General features: G+C 44.3%; 1 protein-coding gene across 4 annotated transcripts in view; it reads left to right on the top strand.

Moving 5' to 3' along the window:
- Window positions 1–20822, top strand: part of LOC147434580 (UDP-Glycosyltransferase superfamily protein) — a 115771-nt gene that overhangs the window by 88845 nt on the left and 6104 nt on the right. For all 4 annotated transcript variants that reach the window (XM_086491045.1, XM_086491046.1, XM_086491044.1 and 1 more), the window contains 3 exons: window positions 945–1000; window positions 1121–1155; window positions 1242–1398. In XM_086491045.1, coding sequence (XP_086347171.1) covers window positions 945–1000; window positions 1121–1155; window positions 1242–1398 — 248 coding nt within the window. The remainder of the gene's footprint in view (window positions 1–944; window positions 1001–1120; window positions 1156–1241; window positions 1399–20822) is intronic.

Here is a 20822-nt window from a genome sequence, read left to right as displayed (position 1 = left end):
CTCTCTCTCTCTCTCTCTCTGGCGCGACATAGGAGCCGTCCCGGATACTGATGTATATGTATATTATATGATGCCTCGACTGTCAGAGAGCTCCATTGTATCAGCTCACCCTTTGTATTCCCCTTTGTATCAACTTTCACCCCACCCCTACCCACTATTTTCTTTTTAGTTATTTGTACTTTTTGTACCCAGACCTGGTATTAGATTCACCACATGTAACCTTTTGGTCTCATAGGTCATTTTGGCCTTTTGAAGACGTTAATATTACATTTCATTTCATTTTCTCTCTATTTCAGTTCAATCATTCAAGTTGTTTGAAGTAATAAAGTGCTCCCAAGCTTTGTAGATTGTAGTTGTCTTTGTGTTTCCGTCTGATCCCACACCTGAAGTGAATACAATTTTGGAGGAAGGGTTCTATCATCACAGTTAGGGATGATGACTTGGAATTAGATTGTGGGTCATTCCTACTTGACATGTATCAGCATAAAGAGGAGCAGATACTTCAGGCAGAAGGTATTAGGGGTCAGGTCAAACAAACACAGTTGGTTTCTCGTTTTTTCTAGCTCGTAGACACTGCACGCCTATAGGGGTTAGTATCACAAGAGGTGACTACCCTGCACACTCATCCCACGGAGTAGACTATTGTTGTTGTGGTTTCATGATATCAAAGGACGTACGCACTTGTACATGGCTTTGTCTCATAGGCCAGTTTTCTGTAGCTTTTCGCAAACTTTAACATCTCTTTTTTCGCTTTCTATCCGTAGACTTTTTGAGTGTATTAATATTAGCCTTAAAAGAAGATCATGATTGAATAATGTTTATTTCTTTGAAGCTCTCATACATCCTTGTGTGTTGTTATTGTGTCCGCCAATAGAGAAGGCTTTGGTTAAGTTTTAGATAAATTGTTTGATCTTTAACAACTTACCAAGTGATTTTTTTTGTAGGATCCAGTAACAGACCTTCCAAGAGTACATAATTGGCCTTCTGAACCTTTGCTTTTGTATGTACTTCGGCGTCTAAGGAAAACGTTGATCGAGCGTGTAGTTCTGACCTTCTAATTCTCTCACAATTCATTATGTATCATGACTGTTTATTTACGTGTTTATCATTGCTTTTTCAGGTATGGTTTCAGCAAACACGTTGTGGAGTGTCCTCGTAAGTGTGTCATGAAAGTTACTGGCAGTTGACACAGCAGGGTTTTCTTTGGATATATTTGATTGGTTTTTATTTTGGGCTGACAGCATACTGGCCAAGCACTGCCCATGCTTGCGGGTTTTGGTTCTTGCGAGAGAGAATATCAGATTCTGAGTTTCAACAATCAGCTTATTCTGAGCTTATAGCATTTCTCAAAGAATCTACAATTTCTCCCATATTCTTTGGCCTTAGCTCCATTGGAAGGTATGCATTTAAAAACCTCAATGTGTTGTAATGGCGTATCTACAAGGCTTAGTTCTTGTAAAAGTATCTCTTCTTCATCTTGTGCATCTTTAGTTAGACTACTTTTCTAGCAGATGACTTCATGACCTTAAAAGATAAGGAAAAGAGTGAATGCGTGATCTTTAGGTTTTGTGGCTTCTTAGCATAGGAATAGGGCAAAGGCAGTGAAAACCTCTACTATTCTCAGTGATGCTTTTCATAGGACTGGATAAGAAGCGCATGCAAGATAGCTTGGAGGGCAAACAGAGATTCCTCTAAGACACACTCTCTTTATCTTCAATTTAGTGAAGATGGCTGGAATTACATTTCCAATTGAATTAGTTGTCCAAGGGCTTCTTGGGGCATATTGTGGTAATCTCCCCAAGAAAATTGTGGCTATTAATAATGAGGAAATGGTGAAGGCAAAAGGGGTCCACCCGCAGTGATCAGTTGGGCCTTCTGGCTTGAATCGATCCAGTATGATTGCATCTAGGGCAGCTCAGATCGGCGGGCTGAGAGAGGGTGCAACAGCTTCCGCTGGTAGTACAAGCCACATGTTTGATTCCCTTCCATTTTTTATCGTAGATGTTCCATATTTTGTTTCTATCTTGGCTTTAGGGAAAGCCTTATCTTTGCGTCAGCACACTTAGTAGTACTACTTCGTGTGTTATGTGCTCTTGAGCTTCTCCTTCATCTTCTATATATTTGCATGCATTCCTGCAACCATATTTCCTACAAGTGGTTACAGAGCAGGCTTCGACATTCTGAGCAGCATCGCCAACACCCCCTTGGCTCACTTTTTCAGATTGATGTAATTTTTGGTGAGCGTTGGCAAAGCGACTTAACCTTCTTCACAGTGCAGGCAATGCTAAGGATGCGCAGGCTCATGTGTTGATTGTGCTTTTTGTTAAGCGTTTCGTTACTCCACACATTTGCTCAACACGAACAACAAAACATGCATGGGATAGAGTAGCTTCTTTGTATGGAGATCCTAATTTGGCAAAAATTGCTTACTTGCGCAAGGAGCTAGAATGCAAGGTACTCCACGGGGATGATCTGTATGTATTTCTTGCAGAGATTAAAGATTTCAATGAGGAGTTAATTAATTGCCATTGTTTTTGTTAGTTTTCTTGTGCAAACAATTCTTGATGCTTTACCAAATTCTAATCGGACTTTGCCTCCATCTTTAGGCTTGTGTGTGAGAATAGACCTAATGATGTGAATCTTGATGGTCTTTTCTCTGTATTGTTGCAAGAGGTCTAGTCTAGGAAAAATAGGGTTAAGCAACGTGCTGTTGAAGGAGCATTTGTGGCTGCACAACAAAATAATATAACAATTTTTGCCACCTCCAATGCTATTGCTTCAAATACGGTGATAAGGGCAAGAAGAAGATGAAATGTCATTTATTGTAAGGCAAATGATCATCTCATCAAGCAATTTCCTAAGCTTAAGGCTAAAGAGACTCATAAGAAAGAGGCAAATGCAACTATTACAAATGCTTCTTTAAATGCAGACTCATCAAAAGTTGTGCACAGTGGGATGTTAGTGTACAATGTTAATATGAACATAGACAAGGTGTGGTACTTTGATAGTGGTGCAACCAAGGGCATTACGTCTCATCGTAATTTGTTCACTTCTCTTGAGAGTATCCCTACAGGAATACTATCACGTGTCAACAATGCCTCTTATCTAGTTAACGGAGTTGGAAAGATTGTGCTTATTGTTGCAGATGGTAGTTTTTTAACACTTGTTGATGCTTTGTATGTACCTGGGATCCAAAAGAACCTTTTGTTTGTATCTGCATCTTCAAACCTTGGTCTTGTAGTCAACTTTGTGGATGACAAATGTATTGAGCATGATTACATTTGGTGATACTATTGTGGCATTTTGCACTTTGTTTCGTGGGCTGTATAAGCTAAATGCTTACAAGAAATGTGTGGAAGATTCAATATGCCTTTTAAAGACATTAATAAAATCTTTCTTGCTTTCTTTAGGGGAACCAAGCCTATATCTTGGTCAAAAGAAACTCTTTTCAAGGCTCGGCATCCATGAGGAGACCGCGGACAATGAGCTTCCCTCAAAGGGTCCGACTCTAAGTAGGATCTATGAACACGAGACCACTTTGCGAGGTGGATAACCGACCAAGCAACCTTTGCCTGCGGATGTTGACCCTGTACCTGACCATAAAAAGCTCCTAATAAGCAGTTACATCTAGCCAATACAGAATCTTGAGAATATCCAATAGAAGGCAAACAACAATGACAATCCTTCCCATCAAACAGAGTCGAGCGGACCTCCGATGTAAAAACTTCATCTGAGTACTCGGGAGGGGGGCGGCAATTTGTTGCTTTGGTGTCAAGTGAAGACCGAGCTTGCAGCCCAAATAACCCACTAGCGTCCCAAGAGGAATTCATCTAAAGCCCTCTCTAAACACCAATCAAGAGCGGGTGATCAACCAATTCAAAGTGCAACCATCTTGCTCCAATCGATCAACACACCTGAAGTTACACAGAAAGTCTCAAGTTCATGTTGGCCCCTCTACAAATTGGTGTCTTGGCCATCAAAATACATTGCAATTTCATCAAAAAACTCTAGGCATATGCACTCCCTTGAGCTCAACCTCTAAGCCATGAGATAGCTACTCAAGGCCTTTGCGAAGAACAAAAACAAGGAAGGCGCAAGAGGGCAGCCATGTCTGGCAGATATGGTCAATGCAAACCTCGTCCCTCTCCCTTCGGCAACAATCAGAATAGTGATACAACCTCCTAATTTAGCCCACCAAGCTGCCCATCCACAACATAGTCCCCTCAACAAAGCTCCAATTACCCCCCTCCAGAGGGCAGCCATGTCTGGTAGATATGGTCAATGCAAACCTTGTCCCTGTCCCTTCGGCAACAATCAGGATAGTGATACAATCTCCTAATTTAGCCCTCCAAGCTGCCCATCCACAACATAGTCCCCTCTTTGTTATGTCCCGCTCATAGGAGAGGGGATCTAGCTTAGACGCCGTCGGGATGGGTGTCCAGTGTCCGGGAAAACGTAGTGTGAACCCGGGCCAGTGTGGCCGGCCATTATTATAAAAGGGAGGCCAAGGCCTCATTTGCAGTTATCGAACCCCATTGGCAGTGCGCCATTGGTTAGCCCGTGAGGCTAGGAGTGCGCGAGGTCACCTCGAGGAGGTGAGGCCGGCTGGTATGGGACGCTCGGTCTTATAGGTGCACGCCTACGTCCTTAGACGCTGGCCAGCACGGGGGAGCTGCCAGATGGTGGCTATGGTCGGGTGGTTCCAACGTGTGTCTGTAGGCGGTCCGTGTAGCTGGGAGATCCACTCCCTGTGTTCGTTTCATGGATCAGAGCCAGCTTGGCTACGAGATGGACCGTGTGCACACCTACAGGCTGGTTAGAGTCGGATAATCACTATTTCATGCAAGTTTTGATGAAATAACCGTTTAATTGATTATTTTCTTCTCATGAGCATGTTTGCAGGTGAAATTTAATGTTCTTCTTGTTGATTTTTGATAAAATTCAGTAATTTAGTAGGTGGAAGTGCTGAAAATGGATGGATTTTTATTGCTTTTACTTATTTTTGATGAAAATCGGTGACTTATTCATTGATTTGCTAATTTTAGACTAAATTCAGCGAACAGAATCTTTAATCTTTCTCTGTGCTCCTCTTTATGCAAAGTACACACACACACACACAGAGTCAGAGAGTCGCCTCCTCTCCTCTTGTGGTAGCGATGAGGCTGCAAAGAAGTAGCGTGACAAACTGGCTGTCCAACGTGGCTCGAAACTGGCGCTCGTGAGCGTGGTGGACACACGCACCCACCTTGGGTGCACCAGGGCTGGATTTTTCTCCACATGTCCACAGCAACGCGGAGAGTCGTTGATTTTTTTTAATGCTAAAGAATTTTTGGACTTGCATTGAGGTTTTTTTTAAACAAAACCTTGTGCTTTGACAAAGGATTTTGTTCGAATGCCACGATGTTCCTAGCGTTGGGCACCCAGGCATCCAGAGTTTTGGCTTTGGTCAAGCGATATTTCTAGTGGCCAAGGATGCGCTCTTACATAGAGGTATGTGAAGATTGCGCTCAGTGTTAGGTCAATAAGGTAGAGCGCCTTAACAATAAGGCAGAGCGCCTTAAGAAAGCTGGCCTGCTACATCCATTGGAAATCCCTGATGCCAAGTGGTAAAGTATTTCCATGGACTTCATTGTTGGTTTGCCAAAAACTATTCGGGGCAATGACGCCATTTGGGTTGTGGTTGATAAACTTACAAAAATGGCGAAATTTGTACCAACGAAGTCGACAATAAAAAGCCATGAGTCGGCAGTTTTATTTGTTGATCAGCTTTATAAGCTGTATGGTCTGCCAGAGGATATCGTCAATGATCGAGATACTAAGTTCACTGGCCAATTTTGGCGAGATGTGTTCGCTCATCCTTAGACAAAGTTGAGTAAGTCGTCTTCTGACCATCCTGAGTCCGACGAACAAACTGAGAGGATGAATCAGACGTTAGAGAACATGTTGAGAGCCTATGTCTCTCATAGGCAGTCTAATTGGGAAAGGTATCTTCCACAATTAGAGTTTGCCTATAATAGTAGCAAGCATTCTGCTACTAGATTTAGCCCGTTCATGCTGATGTATGGATTCAAGCCTAAATCCCCAATTGCTATTGGCTTAGAGAAAGTCAAGGAACGCCAAGCTCGTGATTTCTTGTATGACATGCAAGAAATGCTCCAATTGGCTAAGGATAGTATAAGAATGGCTCGAGATCGAGTCACAACTTATGCTAATCAAAAGAGATCTCCCAGGACTCTAGAGGTGGGACAATGGGTCTATCTGAAGATACCCAAGGATTCCAAGACCATGCGAACAGGAAAGCATTATAAGCTTTCAGCTAGATATTGTGGTAAGTGTACATCCAGTGTTTCATGTCAGCGGCCTTATAGTAAAATTGGGTGAAGCCGACGTTGTTGTGCCTATCGAGAAAAATGTATGGCAAGATATGCAAACTGAGTATATTCCTCGAGAACCAGAGGTAGTTTTAGATCATCGTACGTGTCTTTCACGCTCAAAGGCTTATGACGAGTACATAATTAAATGGAAGGGTCAATCTGAAAGGTTCGCCACTTGGGAATTAGTTAGAGCTTTGAAAGCTAAGTATCCCCACTTCATTGATGAGGACATCAATGGTTCTTAAGAGGGGAAGTATGTTATGTCCCGCTCATAGGAGAGGGGATCTAGCCTAGACGCCGTCGGGATGGGCGTCCAATGTTCGGGCGGACGTAGTGTGAACCTGGCCAATGTTGTCGGCCATTACTATAAAAGGGAGGCCAAGGCCTCATTTGCAGTCATCGACCCCCATTGGCGGAGTGCTAGTGGTTAGCCCGTGAGGCTAGGAGTCCGCGAGGTCACCTGGAGGAGGTGAGTCCGGGTGGTATGGGACGCTCTGTCTTACAGGTGCACGCCTGCGTCCTCGGACGTTGGCCCCAACACGGGGGAGCTGCCGGATGGTGGCTATGGTCGAGTGGTTCGTCCGACGTGTGTCTCTAGGCGGTCCGTGTAGCTGGGAGATCCACTCCGTGTGATCGTTTCACTCTCCATCAGACAGAGTCGGGGGCACTCGGGGGGGGGGGGGGGCAATTTGTTGCTTTGGTGTCAAGTGAAGACCGAGCTTGCAGCCCAAATAACCCACTAGTGTCCCAAGAAGAATTCAATTAAAGTCGTCTTCAAAACATCAATCAAGAGCGGGCGATCGACCAATTCAAAGTGCAACCATCTTGCTCCAATCGATCAACACACCTGAAGTTACACAAAAAGTCTCAAGATCATGTTGGCCCCTCTACAAATTGGCGTCTTGGCCATCAAAATACATTGCAATTTCAGCAACAAACTCTACACCCAAAGCTCGTCCTAACTTATATGCATATGCACTCCCTTGAGCTCAACCTCTAAGCCATGAGATAGCTACTCAAGGCCTTTGCGAAGAACAAAAACAAGGAAGGCGCAAGAGGGCAGCCATGTCTAGCAGATATGGTTAATGCAAACCTCGTCCCTCTCCCTTCGGCAACAATCAGAATATTGATACAACCTCCTAATTTATCCCTCCAAGCTGCCCATCCACAACATAGTCCCCTCAACAAAGCTCCAATTACCCCCCTCCAGAGGGCAGCCATGTCTGGTAGATATGGTCAATGCAAACCTTGTCCCTGTCCCTTCGGCAACAATCAGAATAGTGATACAACCTCCTAATTTAGCCCTCCAAGCTGCCCATCCACAACATAGTCCCCTCTTTGTTATGTCCCGCTCATAGGAGAGGGAATCTAGCTTAGACGCGGTTGGGATGGGTGTCCAGTGTCCGGGCAGACGTAGTGTGAACCCGGGCCAGTGTGGCCAGCCATTATTATAAAAGGGAGGCCAAGGCCCATTTGCAGTTATCGAACCCCATTGGCAGTGCGCCATTGGTTAGCCCGTGAGGCTAGGAGTGCGCGAGGTCACCTCAAGGAGGTGAGGCCGGCTGGTATGGGACGCTCGGTCTTACAGGTGCACGCCTACGTCCTCAGACGCTGGGCCCAGCACGGGGGAGCTGCCGGATGGTGGCTATGGTCGGGTGGTTCCGACATGTGTCTGTAGGCGGTCTGTGTAGCCGGGAGATCCACTCCCTGTGTTCGTTTCATGGATCAGAGCCAGCTTGGCTACGGGATGGACCGTGTGCACACCTACAGGCTGGTTAGAGTCGGATAATCACTATTTCATGCAAGTTTTGATGAAATAACCGTTTAATTGATTATTTTCTTCTCATGAGCATCTTTGCAAGTGAAATTTAATGTTCTTCTTGTTGATTTTTGATAAAATTCAGTAATTTAGTAGGTGGAAGTGCTGAAAATGGATGGATTTTTATTGCTTTTACTGATTTTTGATGAAAATCAGTGACTTATTCATTGATTTGCTGATTTTAGACTAAATTCAGCGAACAGAAGCTTTAATCTTTCTCTGTGCTCCTCTTTATGCAAAGTACACACACACACACACACACACACACACACAGTGAGAGTCGCCTCCTCTCCTCTTGTGGTAGCGATGAAGCTGCAAAGAAGTAGCATGACAAACTTGCTGTCCAACGTGGCTCGAAACTGGCGCTCGTGAGCGTGGTGGACACACGCACCCATGTTGGGTGCACGAGGGCTGGATTTTTCTCCACATGTCCACAGCAACGCAGACAATCGTTGATTTTTTTTAACGCTAAAGAATTTTTGGACTTGCATTGAGGTTTTTTTTAAACAAAACACCATTAAACAAAACCTTGTGGTTCGACAAAGGATTTTGTTCGAATGCCACGATGTTCCTAGCGTTGGGCACCCAGGCATCTAGAGTTTTGGCTTTGGTCAAGCGATATTTCTAGTGGCCAAGAATGCGCTCAGTGTTAGGTCAATAAGGTAGAGCGCCTTAACAATAAGGCAGAGCGCCTTAAGAAAGCTGGCCTGCTACATCCATTGGAAATCCCAGATGCCAAGTGGTAAAGTATTTCCATGGACTTCATTGTTGGTTTGCCAAAAACTATTCGGGGCAATGACGCCATTTGGGTTGTGGTCAATAAACTTACAAAAAAGGCGAAATTTATACCAACGAAGTCGACAACAAAAAGTCATGAGTTTGCGGTTTTATTTGTTGATCAGCTTTATAAGCTGTATGGTCTACCAGAGGATATCGTGAATGATCTAGATACTAAGTTCACTGGCCAATTTTGGCGAGATGTGTTTGCTCATCTTCAGACAAAGTTGAGTAAGTCGTCTTCTGACCATCCTGAGTCCGACGAATAAACTGAGAGAATGAATCAGACGTTAGAGAACATGTTGATAGCCTATGTCTCTCACAAGCAGTCTGATTGGGAAAGGTATCTTCCACAATTAGAGTTTGCCTATAATAGTAGCAAGCATTCTGCTACTGGATTTAGCCCGTTCATGCTGATGTATGGATTCAAGCCTAAATCCCCAATTGCTATTGGCTTAGAGAAAGTCAAGGAACGCCAAGCTCGTGATTTCTTGTATGACATGCAAGAAATGCTCCAATTGGCTAAGGATAGTATAAGAATGGCTCGAGATCGAGTCACAACTTATGCTAATCAAAAGAGATCTCCCAGGACTCTAGAGGTGGGACAATGGGTCTATCTGAAGATACCCAAGGGTTCCAAGACCATGCGAACAGGAAAGCATTATAAGCTTTCAGCTAGATATTGTGGTAAGTGTACATCCAGTGTTTCATGTCAGCGGCCTTTTAGTAAAATTGAGTGAAGCCGACGTTGTTGTGCCTATCGAGAAAAATGTATGGCAAGATATGCAAACTGAGTATATTCCTCGAGAACCAGAGGTAGTTTTAGATCATCGTACGTGTCTTTCACGCTCAAAGGCTTATGACGAGTACTTAATTAAATGGAAGGGTCAATCTGAAAGGTTCGCCACTTGGGAATTAGTTAGAGCTTTGAAAGCTAAGTATCCCCACTTCATTGATGAGGACATCAATGGTTCTTAAGAGGGGAAGTATGTTATGTCCCGCTCATAGGAGAGGGGATCTAGCCTAGACGCCGTCGGGATGGGCGTCCAATGTTCGGGCGGACGTAGTGTGAACCCGGCCAGTGTTGCCGGCCATTACTATAAAAGGGAGGCCAAGGCCTTATTTGCAGTCATTGACCCCCATTGGCAAAGTGCCAGTGGTTAGCCCGTGAGGCTAGGAGTCCGCGAGGTCACCTCGAGGAGGTGAGTCCGGGTGGTATGGGACGCTCTGTCTTACAGGTGCACGCCTGCGTCCTCGGACGCTGGCCCCTGCACGGGGCAGCTACCGGATGGTGGCTATGGTCGAGTGGTTCGTCCGACGTGTGTCTCTAGGCGGTCCGTGTAGCTGGGAGATCCACTCCGTGTGATCGTTTCACTCTCCATCAGACAGAGTCGAGCGGACCTCCGATGTAAAAACTTCATCTGAGCACTCGGGGGGGAGGGGGCAATTTGTTGCTTTGGTGTCAAGTGAAGACCGAGCTTGCATCCCAAATAACCCACTAGTGTCCCAAGAAGAATTCAATTTGTTGGGGTATAAAGCCCAATGTGGTCGCCCAGGTAAGTGGGCGGGCCGCCAAGTATGTACACATATTCTTTTGTAAAAACCTAATAAGAACTTACTATGCTCTACACATTACAGCAGAGCGAGTTCACCATATCGTCGTGCTCTTCTTCTCGCACTCTCTCTCGCGTCGCACTTCCGCTCGTACTCCTTCAACTGGTATCAGAGCTCAGATCGAGGCTCAGGGCAGCACTGCAAGAGGCTAGAGTCACCAACTCAGATTGGAGTGAAATTCGACAAGCGAAGACACGGCCCCAAATCTCGTGGGATAGCCCAAAGGGCTTGGTGTTGTCAAAATTTCATTCTGAGGTCATCTTGGCCACCGTTTGGCTTCGACAAAGGTCTGCGCAGCCCATTTTCGACTACGTGGTCTCGACGGGTGCAGATCCGACTCTACAAATTCGGGGTTTTCGGCCTACGACTGCAGGTGCTGAGGATATCGACACTCCCAGAGTGTTGATTTGTGGCTGTCTACACATCGAAGGACGGCTCACAGTTCTTGGAGGCGTGTCACATACGACACGGGCGCACCTACACACAGACTGTAGGCGACATCCACTAGTTCATCAGGTAGCTTGTGTTTGCTGCTTGATATTCCAGATTTCATCCTGACATTGCAGGTACTTCCATATGGGATGTATTGTCAGAGATGATGTACGTTTGTTGAGGGTTTGCTGGCTGTGAGTCACGCAGCAAACAACCGCCGCAGCGGTTACAGCATACAGTGGGAAATTTGTGGATGTATGACTTTGTGGGAAGTCTATGTACTGTCAGATTTACTGCAGCCTTTGTTGAGGGTCGAGTGAGGTTTTATTGAGTTGGGGGATTCTCGAATGTTGAGATCCTTTCGGTGATACAGGTCTTGGAGCGATCCCTCGAGCACCCTTAGATAGGCAGCTAGGATGTATTGACTGTGAGTTAGACAGTTGGGATTGCATCTTTGCTTTACTGCCGTTGAGGCATTGTCGCAATCTATGCTTACAGGACAGTGACAGCACAGTCAGAGACAGTACAGGTGCAGGACAGGTTTACCCACAGCTTACAGTGTCAGAGAGACAGTGTTTTTGAGTTGTTTTTTGGTCTGTTTTTGAGTACACCAGAGCCATTTTACAAAGGAGTCTCTGCCAAAATTTCTACAGAATCTGAAGCTTTCTTGGTTCATTTGACAGGTTGATATTGGGTCAGAGGTCAGTTTACATGGGAAACTCTGCCGAATTTTTCCCAGGAAAGTAAACTACTGTGAAGCGTAGCTATGGCTGGATCACAGGACACTGCTCTTTACAATATCAAGAAGCTGGATGGAACCAATTTCCCATTGTGGAAGAAGCAGATTTGGCATGTGTTGGTACAAAAGAAGCAGATAAATTCTATAAAGCTCAAGGGGATAAAACCAGAAGATATGGACGAAGATGAATGGAACGAAATGGATGAATTGGCACTTTCAACCATTATGCTGACTTTGGCAGAAAGCGTTTACTTCAATGTAGCAGACGAGATGTCAGCTTATCAAGCATGGTTAAAGCTAAATTTTCTTAATGAGAAGCAGAGTGCAGCTTCACAGGTATACTGGCTTAAGAAGCTTGTTGACTTGAAGATGAAAGAAGGGACACCTATGTCCAATCATCTGAATGAATTCAACACAATCTACAGTCAGTTGTCAACTCAAGGTGTCAAGTTTGATGAACCTGTTAGAGCTATGTTCCTGTTGATCACATTGCCGGAAAGTTGGGACACTTTTCGCACAGCTTTGAGTAATTCTGCACCTCCAGATGGTTTGAACATAGCAGGTGTAGAAGGAAGTCTGCTTACTGAAGAAACCAATAGAAAGACAATGGACAAAGGCAAAGGAACAGCCTTAGTTTTCAGGGGAAGGACCAAAGAAAAGTACAAAGGTGGAAAGAGGAATCAGTCTCGTAGCAAGTCCCGCAGTGCTAAAGGCAAGAGTGACATAGAATGCTATCATTGTGGCAAGAAGGGTCACATGAAAAGAGACTGCAGAGAATGAAAAGCAGAAAAAGGCAAAGAGAAAGCTGAAGACCATGGTGAGAAGAACAAGTCCTCAGTGAAGATTCAAGAAATAAATGTGATAAACACTGTTGCAGAGGATGACAGTCTAGTGTCAGGAGACATCTACTTCTTGAAGAATACAATGGACTCAGCTCTTCTTATAGCATCTGATGGAAATGCACTGAGTGACTGGATTATAGACTCAGGGATATCACTTCATGTGTCTCCAAACAAGGAGTGGTTTACCTCTTATGTGACCACTAAAGATCATGTTCGGCTAGGCAATGGGCAGACATGTGAGATCTTAGGTGTTGGAGATGTTCAATTGAAGTTTCAGAATGGCTCTTCTTTCACGCTGAAGAATGTGAGACATGTTCCCGCAATTACAAAGAGCTTGATCAGCACAGGTTTACTTGATGATGTTGGCTACGTCACCACTTTTGGACAGAACATGTGGAAGATATCCAAGGGTTCTATGACAGTAGCACATGGAGTAAAGTCTGGAGGACTTTACATGATTTATGTATCAAATGTCTTTAAAATGTAATCAATGTAGCCGAGTAGCCGAACGTTTCTTTGTGGCATAGCCGGTTAGGACATATGTCCAAGAAGGGAATGGAAATCTTGTCTCGTTCTGGTTATTTGCCTGGCTTTTCATTTAATGATTTTGAATTCTGTGAACATTGTCTGTATGGTAAGCAAACACAACAACCACATAAGCATAGAAGCAGTAGAAGAGATACACAGTTGGCACTTGTTCATAGTGATTTGTGTGGACCTATGCCTAACCTATCTCTAGGGGGAGCTTCTTACTTTATGACATTTATAGATGATTACTCGAGGAAAGTATGGCTTTACTTTCTCAAGCACAAGGATGAAGCGTTTAGTGTTTTCAAAACGTTTGTGACACTTGTGGAGAACCAGAGTGGCAAGAAGCTTAAATGCTTACGCACTGACAATGGTGGAGAGTATGTTTCAAAGGCCTTTCAGGACTTTTGTGAGTCAAAAGGTATAAAACGTGAACTTACTGCTCCTTACAATCCTCCTCAAAATGGTGTTGCTGAGAGGATGAATAGGACCATACAAGAGAAGGTCAGAAGTATGTTGTCTAATGCACAGCTGCCAAATGGGTTTTGGGCTGAAGCTGTATCAGGAGCTGTTCATCTTATAAATAGATCTCCTAGCAAGGTTTTGCAGAAGGATTCAGTGGGCAAAGATGGTATGGTCAGGCAAGGTGCCCTCATACAAGCATCTCAGAGTCTTTGGCTGTGAGGCATATACTCACGTTCCAAACGAATTTAGGAACAAACTTAAGCCAAAGAGTAGAAAGTGCATCTTTCTAGGCTATGGTAATTCTGGTGAGATGGGGTACAGACTTTGGGATCCCGAATCCAGAAAGGTTATCCGCAGCAATGATGTTCACTCTAATGAAGCCAAATATCATTCTAAACCAGAGAGGGTTGAGGAGATTAGAAGAGTTGTCTTCCAAGAAGATAGACCTGCACGTGCAAGACAAAATGTCAGGGCTCAAGAGGAGCAAGGACTGGATAGAGTGGAACTACAGGTTGTCGCTGAGCCTCAGCCACCTATTTTGCGTAAATCGGGACGTATCTCACAACCTACTGATCGGTTTGTTCCATCTATGAACTATGTCATGTTGACTGATTGCAATGAGCCTTCATGTTACAAGGAAGCAGTGCAAATGAAGGACTCCGGGAATTGGCAATTGGCCATGCAGTCAGAGATGACAGCTCTGCATAAAAACCAGACATGGAAGCTAGTTAAATTACCACAGGGCAAAAAGGCTCTACCCTGTAAATGGGTTTACAGGTATAAGATCACCACTCATGATAGTTAGCCAAAGTACAAAGCAAGGCTTGTTGCCAAGGGCTTTAAGCAAGAACAAGGCATTGACTTTGATGAATTCTTCTCTCCGGTGGTCAAGATGACTACATTGAGATGCTTTCTTGCTTTGGTTGCCATATTAGATTTGGTGTTGCACCAAATGGATGTCAGACAGCGTTCTTGCATGGTGATTTAGATGTGGAAATTTACATGCAGCAGCCAGAAGGGTTTGTTGAGAAAGGCAAGGAAGATTTGGTATGCCTGTTGTTAAAGAGTCTTTATGGCTTAAAACAATCACCGAGGGCATGGTACCATAAATTCCACAAGTTTATGCTTTCTCAAGGCTACAAACGTAGTGAGTTCGATCACTGTCTATATACAAAGAAGGCTAAGGATGGTAGTTGGTTGATCCTTATTTTGTATGTGGATGACATGTTGATTGCTGGCAAGCACTTGGAAGAAATTTCAGCTTTGAAGTCAAAGATGGCAAAATCGTTTGACATGAAAGACATGGGTGAGGCAAGTCATATACTTGGTATGCGCATTGAGAGAGACAGATCAAAGAAGTTGATTTGGTTATCTCAAACAAAGTATATTGACAAGGTTTTGCAACGTTTCAATATGGAGAAGGGAAAGGCACTGAGTGTTCCATTGCCACCATATGTGAAACTTAGCAAACAAGATTGTCCTATGTCTGAGGAAGAACAGGCTGAAATGGATAAGATTCCATATGCGTCTGCAGTGGGTAGTTTGATGTATGCAATGATTGCTACTCGCCCAGACATTGCATTTGCAGTGGGAGTAGTAAGTCGATACATGTCAAACCCAGGCAAGAAACATTGGGAGGCAGTGAATGGAATATTGAGATACCTGAAAGCTACAAAGAGTATGCGTATATGCTATGGGAGTCAGGAGCTAAGTGTAAAGGGTTTTACAGACTCAGATTATGCAGGTGACTTAGACAACCGAAGGTCTACGTTAAGGTATGTCTTTACATTGGCTGGTGGAGCAGTATCATGGCATTCTAGATTACAAGATTGTGTTACTCAGTCTACTACAGAGGCTGAATATGTTGCAGCATCAGAGGCATGCAAAGAATCAATTTGGCTTAATCGACTAGTAACAGATTTGGGAATCAACGAAGAGATGCCTGTGTTATATTGTGATAGTCAAAGTGCTATACAATTGGCTCGCAATCCAGTTTATCACTCAAAGACAAAGCATGTGGATGTGAAGTATCATTTCATCAGGGAAATGCTCGAGGATAAGCAACTTCAGCTTGTCAAAGTTCACACCACAGAAAATCCTGCTGATCTACTTACAAAAGGACTTCCCTCAGAGAGCTTTGCGCATTTTCGCAAGCAGTTAGGTGTAGGGTAGTACATCACTTCTCTACATCTCTTGTATATTAGCTTGTATAGTAGCTTCTCTCACACTTAAAGTATCACATTGGACTTTAAGTGGGAGGTTGTTGGGGTATAAAGCCCAATGTGGTCGCCCAGGTAAGTGGGCGGGCCGCCAGGTATGTACACATATTCTTTTGTAAAAACCTAATAAGAACTCACTATGCTCTACACATTACAGCAGAGCGAGTTCACCATATCGTCGTGCTCTTCTTCTCGCACTCTCCCTCGCGTCGCACTTCCGCTCGTACTCCTTCACAATTAAAGTCCTCTTCAAAACATCAATCAAGAGCGGGTGATCGACCAATTCAAAGTGAAACCATCTTGCTCCAATCGATCAACACACCTGAAGTTACACAAAAAGTCTCAAGATCATGTTGGCCCCTCTACAAATTGGCATCTTGGCCATCAAAATACATTGCAATTTCAGCAACAAACTCTACACCCAAAGCTCGTTCTAACTTATATGCATATGCACTCCCTTGAGCTCAACCTCTAAGCCATGAGATAGCTACTCAAGGCCTTTGCGAAGAACAAAAACAAGGAAGGCGCAAGAGGGCAGCCATGTCTGGCAGATATGGTCAATGCAAACCTCGTCCCTCTCCCTTCAGCAACAATCAGAATAGTGATACAACCTCCTAATTTAGCCCTCCAAGCTGCCCATCCACAACATAGTCCCCTCAACAAAGCTCCAATTACCCCCCCCCCACAACCCCCCCCGAGGTTCCCACGAGGCCTCCAAGAAGCCCATCCATAGTATAGTTCCCTCAAGAAATCTCCAATCCACCACCCAATCGTAAGCTTTCTTAAGGTCAAGCAAAAAAATCATAAGTTCATCTCCCATATCGGCCCTAGCTGCAGCCTATTGACATGTAACTATGTTGTCAAGGATGCTACTCTCTTTGACAAGCCTAGTCTCTCATATCGGCCCTAGCTGCAGCCTATGACATGTAACTATGTTGTCAAGGATGCTACTCTCCTTGACAAGCCTAGTCTATGTGGCATGATTCAAGTCCCTAAGGAGTGGGTGGATCCCCCAACTCAAAGTCTTTGCTAAAAATTTGTAGACTGAGTGTAGGATCCTGATAGGCCTCCATTCAAAATTCCATTGTCTAATATCATCCTAAAACTGCTAAAAGAACACAATCATAACTCGATCCACTACATAGCTCCACCGAACCGCTTTTCTATGGTAGGAAAATTCATGCCTCCGCTTCTCGAGCTCAGAGATCTTCCGTGTGGCGTGGCCTAGCTTAGCTAAGTCTTTGTTATAGGCTCAGACACTCCAAGCAAGAAATCAATAGCAACCCACGAACAAAATCTACACTGAGCTTGAATAGAGAGAGAGAGAGAGAGAGAGAGAGAGAGAGAGAGAGAGAGAGAGAGAGAGAGAGAGAGAGAGAGAAATGAAATGAAATGAAATGAAATGTTATATTAACGTCTTCAAAAGGCCAAAGTGACCTATGAGACCAGAAAGTTACAATGTGGTGGATCTGATACAAAGTCACAGAGAGAGAGAGAGAGAGAGAGAGAGAGAGAGAGAGAGAGAGAGAGAGAGAGAGAGAGAGAGAGAGTGTCGACTGGTGGAGTTCCGTCCCAAATGCATTGGCCCCAAAGAGTGGTGCCCCTTCTGGAATTTCTTTATTATTGCTTCACAAAGGTACAACTCCTCGAGGATATAGTTCTCTTTGAGACTCTGCATTGAGATGCTATACAAAGACTTGCCCTCTGGGCAGTTATAAACAATGTAAGGGATGCCCAAAAGCAGAGCTTCAAAAGCTATGGTCCAAAAGCTTTTGGTACCAAAAGCAATTGCACTCAAAAGCTAGCGCTCAAAATTGCCCAAAACAGCGAGCGCAGAATGCGGAAGTTCGTACAGCCTGCCATGTCATTAGTCAATGCAATTTACGAAAATCCTAATGAGTCTTCACACTTTTGTAGTTTAGGGTTTAGGCCCCTCGGCCGGTGCTCTTCAAGTTGGTCAAGTTGGGTTAGGTTTTCTAAAATCCTTGAGCCCTTTTTAGGCCCCTCGGCACCTCTTGGGTTAGGCACGACATGTCACCAACTTGTGACATACCCCCCTTGAAAGAATTATAATCACCCTCGATTACGTGTGCAAAATAGTCAAAGGAGAGAATCTTTCTTCAGTAGGCACTGACTCCATGGACCCATGCGCTAGACGCCACACATCCAACACTTCTACAAAGACATCGGGCAATGATCAGTTCACATTTCCGTAACATAGGTTGCAATCACATCCAGACCTTCCTTTTACGGATGTCTTAATCTACTAAATCTTGTTACTTTCAGATTCATATCTTTTCTTTTCACAATTCAAGCTAACCATGCCTCAGGCTCCTAGGATGCCCATTGAGCTCTTGCTTACATACAACAGTTTTACACTGCTTTCTTTGGGGGTAACTTCTCAGAAGCCTGCAAGGTACTAAAGGCGGCGTCTTTTCTTAAAGGTAATGCTCATACATGGTGGTCGACCTTGCTTTGTACAAGAAAGCTCTAAAAACGTAGTAAAGTCAAAGAAAATGTTCAATTTGTCATGGTTGACTGAGCGGTATGGTCAGGACGTGGTTACAGCTTGGAAGCATTGGAGGATGCGAAAACACGATACCTTGGCTACATATTGTCAGCGATTTTGGGAACCTTTTTTGCCAATTGCTTCTTTTTGGGAGGCCCTATTTTGAAAAAGATGGAGCACTTTTGTGGTTTACCTAAAGCAAAAAAAGAAAAGCATCTAAAAGCTCATGGAATACACAAATGACAGCGTCGCTATGCATTCAAACTCCTTGACTTATCCATTGAACGAGCCAATGTCCAAGTCAACAGGGAAAGAGTCTTCCAAGGAGAAAAAGAAGAACTAAAGGCATTAAAGTAAAGCACCCAAAAGACTAGCGTGGAGAGATGATGACATGGCAGTTGCTGTACGGAATCCAGGATTTCGCGCTAACATGCTGATGTGGCAGTTGTACAGAATCCCGCAATTCGTACTAACATGCTGATGTGGCAGCTGTACGGATTTCCGCAATACACGCTGGTAGCTTTTGGCGCTAATGCTTTTGGGACCAATTGCTTTTGAATTGACCCTTTTCTAAAAATTCTTTGACTTGGGTTCATTATTTCTTCATTTTGGGCTTTGGCCACTCTGTAAGGGGGTTGGTTCGGAGACGTAATGCAAGGTATAAAATCAATGGTATGATCTTAGGTCTCTCGGGAGGTAGCTCTCCAAGGCTCAAGCAAACCTTCAGAGGAATAGCCGGCTTGAGTTTGCAAAGATTATTGGCATTCATTTTCCAACTCTGACAAATTCAAATTTTTATGTTCTTATAAATCTCTCAAAAGATCGAGCAAACAAAAAGACTGGATTTCATTCCTTTTGAAATAGCCAAATTGTACAAGTGGGACAAACTTGCTCTTTAATTTTACATCTAAGATGATTTCTTTACCCTTCTCTTTTGTCAATGTCGCTTTTCTAGCCTAGTAGTCGACTACAACACGTGGAACTAGGGTTTGCACCCTCAAGTGGCATGATATAGAAGTCCTCGTCCTCATGCCCTAGATATCCCCAACACTGCAACCGTAATTTACCAATGACAGGTGTAATGGCGACATCATACCGTGGTGCCGCTTAAACTGCATCCATCCATGGTCCCATTTCTTCACGCGTTATTCCAAGCCAAGCCGCCAATTGTGGTGAAATGACGTTGACCTTGGCTCCTTTATCGAAGAATATCAGGACCTCCTGATCTCGTACTTTGCCCCAAGCTCTGCAGAGCTCGATACTCTCATTCTTTTGATCCAAGGCTCTTTGTAGTAGTTTTGTCACAAGACGGGAACCACGTGCCAATAGAAAAGAATAGACTGAACAACTTTAAGCACTTCAAATAACTATTGAACTGAAAGAGATGCACGACACAGGAGACGGGGAGTGGCGGAGTTCCACCCCGAGAGAGCACTGGCTGCCACAAGGACATGGCAACTGCTAACCTTAGTTGTTAGTTTCTTTTCGATGATTTTCGTTTAATTTTTGAGACCCTCTTTTTAAAGTTGCAAATGGCCGGACATTGTATGGCCAGTGTGAAACAATAGTTTCACCCGCAAACGAGCAGTTGGTCGGCACTGGAATTCCAGTAGTAAATGGGTGTGTAGGCTCAGTTCAAAGTCATCTAGGTCCCCTCGCCGCACTTAATAAGTTGGTGGATACTAGGAAACTAACTCAAATGAGGCATAGTACCAAGGTGCGGTCACCCAGAGAAAATCACCCGAGAACTGGGCTACGTTGCATTTTTGGACATGGTCCTAGTGGTGAAAGATGGTCAGATGACCAGTGCGAGTCCAATGGAAGCATCTCCTAAAATTTAGGGAACTGCTATTTTGGGCCATGAAATCTGTTCGTGTCATTAGCTCCACAATGATAAGAGGAACATTTTATTACTCTGCCACTAAGTCAACTAAGCAACCGGTTGAAATATTTCTAAACTAGAGGTCCAAAGCGGGGAATTAATGCATGAGTGCCACTTGGCACATTTTTGGGCATAAGAGAAGCATTAAAATAAAACGTGGGCTACATTTTTCAGCCGTATAGTGGATTGTTGCAGGTACCAAAGCTACTGTGTGCTTGCCTACCCTCTATGTACAATGAAGTGCAAGAACTGAAGCCTTGCACAACATTCACTGCTCTCTCTCTCCCCTCCGTGCAGTTATGTGATGCCCCACAAGAGGGCTCTTCATTTGACCTATGTACAATTGTGTGGTTCATGCACGATTGCCGAGGCAAGAGCCTCTTGCACAGGTACTGGATTAGCTAGTTGCTAATCCTCCACAGGTACAGGTGAATTCGGAGAGATTTCACTCGAGAAACCTCATCCGATTCAAAGGGCAAGTAGCCCTACAGGTGCAAGAGCTCGAGGACTTGCTACGGATGCAACCGGCTCGCGAAACGGAGCCCAAAACAGGGAAATACAGCCTGCTGTGTATCTTTGCAGGTTTAGGGTTTTGGCCCTAAACGGTCCCTAATACCCCCAG

This window comes from Adiantum capillus-veneris, chromosome 19 (genome assembly GCF_014529385.1).
Source record: "Adiantum capillus-veneris isolate H3 chromosome 19, ASM1452938v2, whole genome shotgun sequence".
NCBI lineage: Eukaryota > Viridiplantae > Streptophyta > Polypodiopsida > Polypodiales > Pteridaceae > Adiantum > Adiantum capillus-veneris.
This window is presented reverse-complemented; position numbering and strand designations above follow the sequence as displayed.